We start from the raw sequence: 14292 nt of genomic DNA on the forward strand, positions 1-14292 counted from the left end.
TCAGTTGAAAAAAAGTGGATTTCTACTGGTATGGGCATTTAAAAAAGGTTTGAATGAAACAAGTCAAAAATAAGCTAACCCCCCCCCCCCCCCCAAAAAAAAGAATGATCCCTTTAACATCAACTTCAAAAGGGGTGAATCTTTGCAAATTTCAGTCTCTCCCTGTTCTGGGAATAGAGGGCCAATTGCACATGATTACCTCTGCACCTCCTATTGTGTCAAATGTTAAGAGGTCATACCCAACAGGCATTTGCAGGACCAGGTCAGGAATAATTCTAATTTAGGATGAGCCGGAAGACAAATAGGACCGGTAATGTTGAAATATGACAGTAGATGACAGAACATCAGATTGTATTTGTAGTGCTGTATGAATCTATTCCCTTTTGACATAATACAATAATGATAATAATAAATTGTAGGGATGTGCATCATTCCCTTTCAAGACTATTCAAATCTAGATACGTGGGCTCCGATACGATACAGGAACGATACGTTTTAGTTTGAAACTATTTGGTGCGATTCAGTTGAATTCGAGAATGAATCGATGTGATACAATTCAGTACCAGGAAAAAAATGTATGAAATGTATGCATTCACTACTGTAAGTCGCTCTGGATAAGAGCGTCTGCTAAATGACTAAAATGTAAATGTAAATGTAATTCGATGCACTAATATTTGTTGTATAAGCACATACATTTTCCATTTTAAATTTTAATCTGCTGGTGATGGAACTCATGAGCTGGGCCTCTCTGAGCTGGATCTGTCGAGTTGATGTGTACATCTGCGTGTGTAAATTATGCTATGGTGTATACTATGTAGGCACCTAATCTGATCCATAAAGGAGACTTTCCATCTACCACCCCAATATCAGATTAGGAGGGGTGGGGACAATGTAGCCTAATTTTTTTGTCCCCCCACTTTGGTTCTGAAATTACCATCACCCACTAATTAACTTCTCATTTTTGCAGATCAAGTGTTTGAGCTAGTAATGTACATGTATCAATATTTTTCCGTTACAAATTAGCTATGACATAGCCAATAAATATATAGCACAATTTTGGATTATACCCCCATCTCAAAATCAAATGGTTTTGACCATTTGGAAGTGTAGTGAGTTTATTTTCTCCTCCCGCTTTAGCCATGCAGTGCTCCTCCCAAAGGTGATTCCTCCTTGTGAAATAATGAACTTTAACCTGTATGTCTAAAAATGACCATATACACTAATTGTTTAAAGTAAAACTACCCAAACTATTGCTGATGGGTTTTGTGCCGCAAAATCAAATCTATTGTAAACCCTGCTCAGCAGGTACATCTAGATGAGAATTGTGTTTCTGCTAGTTAACTTTTATTTAGGTTAAAACACACATTTTCAACAGTGCATTGATAACAATAACCTAGCAAATGACATACGTTGTCACTCAACTAATAAACCCTAATATCACGCAAGCCATTTTAGCATTTGAACACAGATGTGCAAGATCAGCAACAGGCCTTTTACCTCGCATTGGTCAGCGTGAGAAGCTGGGCACAGTGTGCAGTTTGACTACGCTACTGATATTCCCTAGGGTTGTTCGGAATGCAAAATGACTTGTAGATCAATGACTGTCAACAGTTACATGCTTTTAGTTTGACACTGAAGGAGAGGACACATCAGTTGTCACAAAAGATGAGGTCGTTTTGGAAGGTAAAAAGAAAGTAATATGAGAAAAAAATGTTAGTGAATCGGCGATTCCTAACTTTGAATCAATTTTCTGACCAATGCATTATACATTTGGATCGGTATGGGGTCCGAGGAATGATGCAGTCATATCTTAAACATTTGAATCGGGGGCCGATGAGTATCGGTAAATCGTATCAATATAATAATAATTCGAATAAATTAATAATAATGGTATAACAATGACAACATAATACCACCAACACATACCAGTAATATCCATGGTGATGCATAACTTTTGCTTCCTCTCACAGACCAACTTAGCCATGAAATAAAGATGCATACTGTGAGATGGTAACAAAATGGTATGGAAGTTTTTAGCCACGTTTGCGTTACCTTGTCTGTATCGATGCCTCTAGACATGGACCATGTAGAGACAATGTAGTCCATGACGCGTTCACTGAGGCCCTTTGGCACCTGGTAGAGCTTGAGGAAGTCGCGGACGCTGTTGAGCATCTCGTGGTAGCGGTTGGTGTTGGCGTACATCTGCTGGAAGATGGTGGTCACGTTACCGAAGATGGTGGCATACAGGAGTGCTGGAAAAGACCGATAAAGAGTGTGGTCAATGTGCTGTTAAATATGGCATACTGTAGATGTGTCAACTAAAGGATTCTAGCAAACAGGACCCTTCAAATTATGAGCTGGTAAGAATAATGGTTTTGAGTTTATTAGCATTTTTCCACTGACAAGACTGTTCTGTGTATTATTAATAGTGGAAGAACAGACCACTAGAGACCCAAAGGAACCATTCGTGATGTTTTCTTTTGGCAGACAACAGTCTGTAAATCTATCACAATAATATCCCCATATTCACAGTCATAACTTGTAAACATCATTATGTGCCCTTGCAAATGCAGCGATGTGTGTAGCAAAACAAGTGGCATGTTACATTTATCATATCTTCTTCTACAAGGACATTATCTCTCCATTGGTCATAATGGGCTTTGGGACATGGTCTGTAAAGACAAATGGTGTCACGCTCCCTCTCACTTCCCACTGACTGCTGACCAATCAGCCATCACTCATTCTGTCTCAATCCCGCAGCTATCCAATCAATATCGGCTCTCACAATTCATACCCAAGTCAGCACTTTGTCTGAGAATGTGTCGCCCTATTCCCCTTCCAGTGTCCCACTCCTCCACAGCAGGGTCAGAGGAATCAATAGAGGTCCTGTCAACCATTAGTGATGACACTGGTGGCATCCATTTTCAAGGGAAGTGAAACATAGTGCTCGTTTTCAATCGTTCAGGTGGCACAACAAAAGCTGAAAATCACTGGCTTTATTATAATCAAAGGGTCATCATAATTGTTAAACTGAAGGGGATATTGAGCAACCTTGCCAAAGGACGTTTTAGAAGGTGGATGACATGACTATATTATTGTTGTTGCTGACGCAATCGATCCTCGCAGAGGCGGCGAGCGAGCACAACAGGTAAACAGTCAGGGAGACGAGAGAGGGCCTGTCATATACACAATGGGGCAACGTTAAGAGGCATTAGGCTGGGCTAAAAACGTCTGTCATTTTTCCAGCTGCAGCAGTGATGAGCCATATAGACCTGTCTGATCAAGCCACAGAACTGAATTATGGGTAGCCGCCTGGGATAAAAATGCAACAGGATACTGTTGATTACTGTTAAATGCAACAGCTTGGGACTGTCCTGACAACATACACTAAGTTGGATCATTCAGTTATCAGAAGCAATTTAAGGGTGTAATTTAATTGTAACTGGATTCAGAGACTTGTCCCGAAGCCACTCCTGCATTGTCTTGGCTGTGTGCTTAGGGTCGTTGTCCTGTTGGAAGGTGAACCTTAGCCCCAGTCTGAGGTCCTGAGCACTCTGGAGCAGGTTTTCGTCAAGGATCCCACTGTACTTCGCTCCGTTCATCTTTCCCTCAATCCTGACTATTCTCCCAGTCACTGCCGCTGAAAAACATCCCTACAGCATGTTGCTGCTGCCACCACCATGCTTCACCGTAGGGATAGTATTGGTCAGGTGATGAACAGTGCCTGGTTTCATCCAGACATGTCCCTTGGAATTGAGGCCAAAGAGTTCCATCTTGGTTTCATCAGACCAGAGAATCTTATTTCTCATGGTCTGAGAGTCCTTTAGGTGCCTTTTGGCAAACTCCAAGCGGGCTGTCATGTGCCTTTTACTGAAGAGTGGCTTCCGTCTGGCCGCTCTACCATAAAGGCCTGATTGGTGGAGTGCTGCAAAGATGGTTGTCCTTCTGGAAGTTTCTGGAGCTTCTGGAAGGTTCTGGAGCTCTGTCAGAGTGACCATTGGGTTCTTGGTCACCTCCCTGACCAAGGACCTTCTCCCCGATTGCTCAGTGTGGCCGGGCAGCCAGCTCTAGGAAGATTCTTGTGGCTCCATACTTCTTCCATTTGAGAATGATGGAGGCCACTTAATTTTTTTGGTACCCTTCTCCAGATCTATGCCTCGACACAATCCTGTCTCGGAGCTCTACGGACAATTCCTTCAACCTCATGGCTTGATTTTTGCTCTGACATGCACTGCCAACTGTGGGATCTTATATAGACAGGTGTGTGCCTTTCCAAATCATGTCCAATACATTACATTTACCACAGGTGGACTCCAATCAAGTTGTAGAAACATCTCAAGGATGATCAATGGAAACAGGATGCACCTGAGCTCAATTTCGAATCTCAAAGCAAAGGGTCTGAATACTTATGTAAATAAGGTATGTTTTTTAATTGTAATAAATGTGCAAAAAATTCTAAAAACCTGTTTTCTCTTTGTCATTATGGGGTATTGTGTGCAAAAAATATATGATTTAATACATTTTAGAATAAGGCTGTAACGTAACAAAATGTGTAAAAAGGGAAGGGGTCTGAATACGTTCCAAATGCACTGTATGTATGTATATATATGTGTGTGTGTGTGTGTGTGTGTGTGTGTGTGTGTGTGTGAATGTACACTACCGTTCAAAAGTTTGGGGTCAGATCAGAAATACAGAAATACAGTGTAGACATTGTTAATGTTGTAAATGACTATTGTTGCTGGAAACAGATTTTTTAATGGAATATCTACATAGGCGTACAGAGGCCCATTATCAGCAACCATCACTCCTGTGTTCCAATGGCACGTTGTGTTAGCTAATCCAAGTTTATCACTTTAAAAGGCTAATTGATCGTTAGAAAACCCTTTTGCAATTATGTTAGCACAGCTGAAAACTGTTATCCTGATTAAAGAAGCAATAAAACTGGCCTTCTTTAGACTAGTTGAGTATCTGGAGCATCAGCATTTGTAGATTCGATTACAGGCTCAAAATGGCCAGAAACAAAGACTTCCTTCTGAAACTCGTCAGTCTATTCTTGTTCTGTGAAATGAAGGCTATTCCATGTGAGAAATTGCCAAGAAACTGAAGATCTCGTCCAACGCTGTGTACTACTCCCTTCACAGAACAGCGCAAACTGGCTCTAACCAGAATAGAAAGAGGAGTGGGAAGTCCCAGTGCACAACTGACCTAGAGGACAAGTACATTAGTGTCTAGATTGAGAAACAGATGCCTCACAAGTCCTCAACTGGCAGCTTCATTAAATAGTACCCGCAAAACACCAGTCTCAACGTCAACAATGAAGAGACGACTCCGGGATGCTGGTCATTTTACAATTTTACATTGTAGAATAATAGTGAGACATCAAAACTATTAAATAACTTATATGGAATCATGTAGCAACCAAAAAAGTGTAAAATAAATAAAAATATATTTGAGATGAGATTATTCAAAGTAGCCATCCTTTGCCTTGACGACAGCTTTGCTCACTCTTGGCATTCTCTCAACCAGCTTCATGAGGTAGTCACCTGGAATGGAACTTCCAATCCAAGATGGCGTAGCAGTCAGAAGTATTTGTCCTTCGTCTTGTCGTTTCCCATATATATATATATTTGTATAACTTTTTCTTTGCATATATTTTTATATTTTTCTAACCCCTTACTTCAAAATACTTTCCTGTAACCCGCCTCACCCAATGTGGTGTGGACCTGCTTTTTCTCTAAAGTATTTTTCTTTACCTCTATTACTGGAATCTCTCTAACATAAGCTAGCCAGCTAACTAGCCAGCTAACGGTCAGAAAGCTCTCGCCAGTTTGTACAACGCGATTCAACCAGAGCATACCGGACCTATTTTTCTCTCCATACCCCCGGATTCCTACCGCAAGCTCTGAACCTTCTCACCTTACGACCTTCGCAGCTAACGTCCCCTGAATGCTAGCTGTCTAGAGCACAACGGACTGTTAGCTTACGAGGCCCATCGAATACATTCCGAAGCTACTAGCTAGCAGTCAGCTATCCTTTGTTAGCGGTCATCAGCTACCTTTATCCCGGATAACTCTCGCCAGTCTGTACAGCGCGACTCAAACCAGAGCTAGTCGGACTTATTCTTCTCCATATCTCCGGATTCCTACCGCAAGCTCTGAACCTATTTTTTTTATTGTGTGTATACTATTTTAAGTGTGTATACTATTGCTTACTAGGTGTGTCCAATCAATTTTAACCACTCCCCCTTCTAATTAGGGTTAATTGGAAAAGCTGTTAAACAGAGAACATTGTATTATTTCTTTGTACACCCTGATGAAGGCCATGCAGCCGAAACGCGTCGTTTTTTTAAAAACATTGTTTCTATTGAACATGCCATACTAATAAAGGCATTTTAATCAATTATATGAAGAGTGCCTTGGTCCTCCTTTCTTTTTGAAGACCAACTCAACCCTTTTACCAAAGAGCACCTTCTGTCTACCAACATTTACTATTGTGTACCTTAGTAGCGCTTCCCTTCCTCCTCTTTCTACTATTTTTTTTATTATTTTATATATATATATATATATTTCACCTGGAATTATAGCAGCTAATGTCCCCTGAACGCACAGCCACTAATCCGCGGCCTGCTAGTTATTTAAAGCACATTGGACTGCTGGCTTAAGAGGCCCTTCGGACATATTTCTTTGGCCACTATACATATTTTGCCAATTGGCCTGGTTTACCACACAGAGCCCTGCTGATCCGTCCGCTGATGTAACTGCACGAGGGGGCCACAACAGACTTTCCTCCGTCGCGTTGTCCCTCTAAGGCCTTTCTGTTAGCCTGCTAGCCCCATGCCGCTAGCTGCCTGAAGCCACGCACTGGACTCTTATGATCACCCGGCTACGCATGCCTCTCCTTAACGTCACCATGCCTTGTCCATTGCTGATTTGGTTTGTAACTATTGTTTTATTTCACTGTAGAGCCTCTAGCACTGCTCAACACGCCTCGGCTAACAATTTAGTTCCACCTCCCACACACGCAGTGACATCACCTGGTTAAAATTCTATTTCTAGAGACAATATCTCTTTCATTATCACTACATGCACAGGTTTACCCCCACTGTATTCACATCCTACTATACCTTTGTCTGTACATTATGCCTTGAATATATTCTACAGTGCCCAGAAATCTGCTCCATTTACTCTCTGTTCTGAACTTACTAGACGTCCAGTTCTGATTGCCTTTAGCCGTACCCTTATCCTACTCCTCCTCTGTTCCTCTGGTGATGTAGAGGTTAATTCAGGCCCTGCAGTGTCTAGCTCCACTCCCATCCCCCAGGCTCTCTCATTTGTTGACTTCTGCAACCGTAAAAGCCTTGGTTTCATGCATGTTAACATTAGAAGCCTCCTCCCTAAGTTTGTTTTATTCACTGCCTTAGCACACTCCACCAATCCGGATGTCCTAGCCGTGTCTGAATTGTGGCTTAGGAAGACCACCAAAAACCTTGAAATTTCCATCCCTAACTATAACATTTTCCGACAAGATAGAACTGCCAAAGGGGGTGGTGTTGCAATCTACTGCAAAGATAACCTGCAGAGTTCTGTCTTACTATCCAGGTCTGTACCCAAACAATTCGAGCTTCTACTTCTAAAAATGAACCTTTCCAGAAACAAGTCTCTCACCGTTGCCGCTTGCTATAGACCACCCTCTGCCCCCAGCTGTGCCCTCGACACCATATGTGATTTGATTGCCCCCATCTATCTTCTGAGCTCGTGCTGCTAGGTGACCGAAACTGGGACATGCTTAACACCCCGGCCATCCTACAATCTAAGCTTGATGCCCTCAATCTCACACAACTTATCAATGAACCTACCAGATATAACTCCAAATCTGTAAACACGGGCACCCTCATAGATATCATCCTAACTAACTCGCCCTCCAAATACACCTCTGCTGTTGTCAATCAAGATCTCAGCGATCACTGCCTCATTGCCTGCATCCATATTGGAAAGCTGCCGCGGTCATCCCCCTCTTCAAAGGGGGTGACACAACTGATTGCCTCAAACGCATTAAAGAAAGAAATCCCACTAATTAACAAGGCACACCTGTTAATTGAAATCCATTCCAGGTGACAACCTCATGAAGCCGGTTGAGAGAAGGGCAAGAGTGTGCAAAGCTGTCAAGGCAAAGGGTGGCTACTTTGAAGAATCTAAAATCTAATTTGTTTAACACTTTATTGGTTACTACATGATTCCATGTGTGTTATTTCATAGTTTTCATGTCTTCACTATTATTCTACAAAGTTGAAAATAGTAAAAATAAAGAAAAACCTTGGTATGTTGTCGGGCACCCTCACAGATATCATCCTAACTAACTCGCCCTCCAAATACACCTCTGCTGTTTTCAACCAAGATCTCAGCGATCACTGCCTCATTGCCTGCATCAATAATGGGTCTGCGGTCAAACGACCACCCCTTATCACTGTCAAACGCTCCATAAAACACTTCTGCGAGCATGGCTTTCTAATCAACCTGGCCGGGGTATCCTGGAATGACATTGACCTCATCCCGACAGTAGAGGATGCCTGGTTATTCTTTAAAAGTGCCTTCCTCACCATTTTAAATAAGCATGCCCCATTCACAAAATGTAGAACCAGGAATAGATATAGCCCTTGGTTCACTCCAGACCTGTCTGCCCTTGACCAGCACAAAAACATCCTGTGGCGTTCTGCATTAGCATCGAATAGCCCCCGTGATATGCAACTTCTCAGGGAAGTTAGGAACCAATATACACAGGCAGTTAGGAAAGCTAAGGCTAGCTTTTTTAAACAGAAATTTGCATCCTGCAGTACAAACTCAAAAAAGTTCTGGGACACTGTAAAGTCCATGGCGAATAAGAGCACCTCCTCCCAGCTACCCACTGCTCTGAGGCTAGGAAACACTGTTACAACCGATAAATCCACTATAATTGAGAATTTCAATAAGCATTTCTCTACGGCTGGCCATGCTTTCCACCTGGCTACCCTTACCCCGGTCAACTGCCCGGCACCCTCCACAGCAACCCGTCCAAGCCCCCACCATTTCTCCTTCACCCATATCCAGATAGCTGATGTTCTGAAAGAGCTGCAAAATCTGGACCCCTACAAATCAGCCGGGCTACACAATCTGGACCCTATCTTTCTAAAATTATCTACCGAAATTGTTGCAACCCCTATTACTAGCCTGTTCAACCTCTCTTTCGTATCGTCTGAGATTCCCAAAGATTGAAAAGCTGCCGCAGTCATCCCCCTCTTCAAAGGGGGAGACACTCTAGACCTAAACTGCTACAGACCTATATCTATCCTACCCTGCATCTCTAAGGTCTTCGAAAGCCAAGTTAACAAACAGATCACCGACCATTTTGAATCACACCGTACCTTCTCCGCTATGCAATCTGGTTTCAGAGATGGTCATGGGTGCACCTCAGCCCCGCTCAAGGTCCTTAACGATATCATAACCTTCATCGATAAGAGACATTACTGTGCAGATGTATTCATCGACCTGTCCAAGGCTTTCGACTCTGTCAATCACCACATTCTTGTTGGCAGACTCAACAGCCTTGGTTTCTCAAATGATTGCCTCGCCTGGTTCACCAACTACTTCTCTGATAGAGTTCAATGTGTCAAATCAGAGGGCCTGTTGTCCGGACCTCTGGCAGTCTCTATGGGGGTGCCACAGGGTTAAATTCTCGGGCCGACTCTCTTCTCTGTATACATCAATGATGTCGCTCTTGCTGCTGGTGATTCTCTGATCCACCTCTACGCAGACGACACCATTCTGTATACCTCTGGCCCTTCTTTGGACACGGTGTTAACTAACCTCCAGATGAGCTTCAATACCATACAACTCTCCTTCCGTGGCCTCCAACTGCTCTTAAACGCAAATAAAACTAAATGCATGCTATTCAACCGATCACTGCCCGCACCTGCCCGCCCATCCAGCATCACTACTCTGGACGGCTCTGACTTAGAATACGTGGACAACCAGAAATACCTAGGTGTCTGGCTAGACTGTAAACTCTCATTCCAGACTCACATTAAGCATCTCCAATCCAAACTTAAATCTAGAATCGGCTTCCTATTTCGCAACAAAGCATCCTTCACTCATGCTGCCAAACATACCCTCATAAAACTGACCATCCTACCAATCCTCAACTTCGGCGATGTCATCTATAAAATAGCCTCCAACACTCTACTCAACAAACTGGATGCAGTCTATCACAGTGCCATCCGTTTTGTCACCAAAGCCCCATACACTACCCACCACTGCGACCTATACGCTCTCGTTGGCTGGCCCTCGCTTCATACTCGTCGCCAAACCCACTGGCTACAGGTTATCTACAAGTCTCTGCTAGGTAAAGCCCCGCCTTATCTCAGCTCGCTGGTCACCATAGCAGCACCCACTCGTAGCACGCGCTCCAGCAGGTATATCTCACTGGTCACCCCCAAAGGCAATTCCACCTTTGGTCGCCTTTCCTTCCAGTTCTCTGCTGCCACTGACTGGAACGAACTGCAAAAATCACTGAAGCTGGAGATTCCTATCTCCCTCACTAGCTTTAAGCACCAGCTGTCAGAGCAGCTCACAGATCACTGCACCTGTTCATAGCCCATTTGTATACAGCCAATCTATCTACCTCATCCCCATACTGTACTTATTTATTTATCTTGCTCCTTTTGCACCCCAGTATCTCTACTTGCACATCCATCTTTTGCACATCTTCCATTCCAGTGTTTCATTGCCATATTGTAATTACTTCGACACCATGGCCTATTTATTGCCTTAATTCCCTTATTTTACCTAATTTGCACTCACTGTATATAGACTTTTTGTTTTATTTTATTCTGTGTTTTATTGACTGTATGTTTTGTTTATTCCATGTGTAACTCTGTGTTGTTTTATGTGTCGAACTGCTATGTTTTATCTTGGCCAGGTCGCAGTTGCAAATGAGAACTTGTTCTCAACTAGCCTACCTGGTTAAATAAAGGTGAAATAAAAATTCAATTAACAGTTGTGCCTTGTTAAAAGTTAATTTGTGGAATTTCTTTCCTTCTTAATGCGTTTGAGCCAATCAGTTGTGTTGTGACAAGGTAGGGGTGGTATACAGAAGAGAGCCCTATTTGGTAAAATACCAAGTCCATATTAAGGCAAAAACAGCTCAAATAAGCAAAGAGAAACGACAGTCCATCATTACTTTACGACATGAAGGTCAGTCAATGAAGAACATTCGAAGAACTTTGAAAGTTTCTTTAAGTGCAGTCGCAAAAACCATCAAGCGCTATGATGAAACTGGCTCTCATGAAGACCGCCACAGGAAAGGAAGACCCAGAGTTACCTCTGCTGAAGAGGATACATTCATTAGAGTTAACTGCACCTCAGATTGCAGCCCAAATAAATGCTTCACAGAGTTCAAATCAAATCAAATTGTATTAGTCACATGCGCCGAATACAACAGGTGTAGACCTTACAGTGAAATGCTTACTTACGAGCCCTTAACCAACAATGCAGTTAAGAAAAATACAAAGAAACAAAAGTAACAAATAATTAAAGAGCAGCAGTAAAATAACAATAGCGAGGCTAAATACAGGGGGTACCGGTACAGAGTCAATGTGCGGAGGCTCCGGTTAGTCGAGGTAATTGAGGTAATATGTACATATAGGTAGAGTTATTAAAGTGACTGCATAGATAATAAACAGAATATCATCACTGTAAAAGAGGGGGGGCAATGTAAATAGAAGCCTCTTGGACCTAGACTTGGCGCTCCGGTACTGGTTGCCATGCGATAGCAGAGAGAACAGTCTATGGGTGGCTGGAGTCTTTGACAAGTTTTAGGGCCTTCCTTTGACACCGCCTGGTATGATGTACTGGTAATGTACTGGGTCGTACACACTACCCCTTGTAGTGCCTTGCGGTCGGAGGCCGAACAGTTGCCATACCAGGCAGTGATGCAACCAGTCAGGATGCTCTCGATGGTGCAGCTGTAGAACCTTTTGAAGATCTGAGGACCCATGCCAAATCTTTTCAGTCTCCTGAGGCGGAATAGGCTTTGTCGTGCCCTCTTCAAGACTGTCTTAGTGTGCTTGGACCATGTTAGTTTGTTGGTGATGTGGACACCAAGGTACTTGAAACTCTCAACCTGCTCCACTACAGCCTGGTTGATGAGAATGTGGGCGTGGCTTGGTCCTCCTTTCCTGTAGTCCACAATCATCTTCTTTGTCTTGATCACGTTGAGGGAGAGGTTGTTGTCCTGGCACCACATGGCCAGGTCTCTGACCTCCTCCCTATAGGCTGTCTCGTCATTGTCATCAGAAAACTTAATGATGGTGTTGGAGTTGTGCCTGGCCATGCAGTCATGAGTGAACAGGGAGTACAGGAGGGGACTGAGCACGCACCCCTGAGGGGCCCCCGTGTTGAGGATCAGCGTGGCGGATGTGTTGTTACCTACCCTTACCACCTGGGGGTGGCCCGTCAGGAAGTCCAGGATCCAGTTGCAGAGGGAGGTGTTTAGTCCCAGGGTCCTTAGCTTAGTGATGAGCTTTGAGGGCAATATGGTGTTGAACGCTGAGCTGTAGTCAATGAATAGCATTCTCACATAGGTGTTCCTTTTGTCCAGGTGTGAAAGGTCAGTGTGGATTGAAATAGAGATTGCATCATCTGTGGATCTGTTGTGGCAATATGCAAATTGGAGTAGGTCTAGGCTTTCTGGGATAATGGTGTTGATGTGAGCCATGCCCAGCATTTCAAAGCACTTCATCGCTACAGACGTGAGTGCTATGGGTCGGTAGTCATTTAAGCAGGTTACCTTAGTGTTCTTGGGCACAGGAACTATGGTGGTCTGCTTGAAACATGTTGGTATTATAGACTCAGACAGAGAGAGGTTGAAAATGTCAGTGTAGACACTTGCCAGTTGGTCAGCGCATGCTCGGAGCACATGGCCTGGTAATCCGTCTGGCCCTGTGGCCTTGTGAATGTTGACCTGTTTATTGACGCTTTGCCTGTTTGATGGTTCGTCGGAGGGCATAGCGGGATTTAGAGTCCTGCTCTTTGAAAGCGGCAGCTCTACCCTTTAGCTCAGTGCGGACGTTCCCTGTAATCCATGGCTTCTGGTTGATGTATGTACGTAGAGTCACTGTGGGGACGACGTCATCGATGCACTTATTGATGAAGCCAGTGACTGATGTGGTGTACTCCGGAAGAATCCAGGAACAAATTACAGTCTGTGCTATTAAAACAGTCCTGTAGCTTAGCATCTGCTTCATCTGACCACTTTTTTATTGACCGAGTCACTGGGGCTTCCTGCTTTAGTTTTTGCTTGTAATCAGGAGGATAGAATTATGGTCAGATTTGCCAAATGGAGGGTGAGGGAGAGCTTTGACACGTCTCTGTGTGTGGAATAAAGGTGGACTAGAGTTTTTTCCCCTCTGTTCGTACATTTAACATGCTGGTAGAAATTAGGTAAAACGGATGTAAGTTTCCCCGCATTAAAGTCCCCGGCCACTAAGAGCACAGCCTCTGGATGAGCGTTTTCCTGTTTGCTTATGGCCGCATACAGCTCAATGAGTGCGGCCTTAGTGCCAGAATCAGTTTGTGGTGGTAAATAGACAGCTACGAAGAATATAGATGAAAACTCTCTTGGTAGATAGTGTGGTCTTCAGCTTATCATGAGATACTCTACCTCAGGCGAGCAAAACCTTGTGGCTTCCTTAGATATCGTCCACCAGCTGTTGTTTACAAATATACATAGACCGGCATCCCTTGTCTTACTAGAGGCTGCTGTTCTATCCTGCCGATTCAGTGTGTAATGTGTAACCTGCCAGCTGTATGTTATTCATGTCATCGTTCAGCCACGACTCGCGATATCTCTGACTTTTTCTCCTGCGAATGACTGGGATGAGGGCCTCGCCGGGTGTCTGGAGTAAATCCCTCTCGTCCGACTCATTAAAGAAAAATAATTTGTCCAGTTCAAGGTGAGTAATCGCTGTTCTGATGTCCAGAAGCTCTTTCCGGTCATAAGAAATGGTAGCAGCAACATTATGTCCAAAATAAGTTACAAACAATGCGAAAAAAACAACAAAATAGCACGGTTGGTTAAGAGCCCATAAAACGGCAGCCATCCCCTCCGGCGCCACTACTTAGTAACAGACATCTCAATATCAACTGTTCAGAGGAGACTGCGTGAATCAGGCCTTCGTGGTCGAATTGCTGCAAAGAAACAACTACTAAAGGAAACCAATAATAAGAAGAGACTTGCTTGGGCCAAGAAAAATGAGCATTG

At 43.5% G+C, this 14292-nt stretch overlaps 1 protein-coding gene across 4 annotated transcripts in view; it reads right to left on the bottom strand.

Moving 5' to 3' along the window:
• The window catches only part of LOC115178050 (potassium voltage-gated channel subfamily H member 1), an 84521-nt gene that overhangs the window by 52668 nt on the left and 17561 nt on the right, over nucleotides 1-14292 (bottom strand). For all 4 annotated transcript variants that reach the window (XM_029739072.1, XM_029739070.1, XM_029739069.1 and 1 more), the window contains one exon: nucleotides 2053-2252. In XM_029739072.1, the coding sequence (XP_029594932.1) occupies nucleotides 2053-2252 (200 nt within the window). The remainder of the gene's footprint in view (nucleotides 1-2052; nucleotides 2253-14292) is intronic.

Source organism: Salmo trutta, chromosome 38, assembly GCF_901001165.1.
Source record: "Salmo trutta chromosome 38, fSalTru1.1, whole genome shotgun sequence".
In the NCBI taxonomy this organism is placed as follows: Eukaryota; Metazoa; Chordata; class Actinopteri; order Salmoniformes; family Salmonidae; genus Salmo; species Salmo trutta.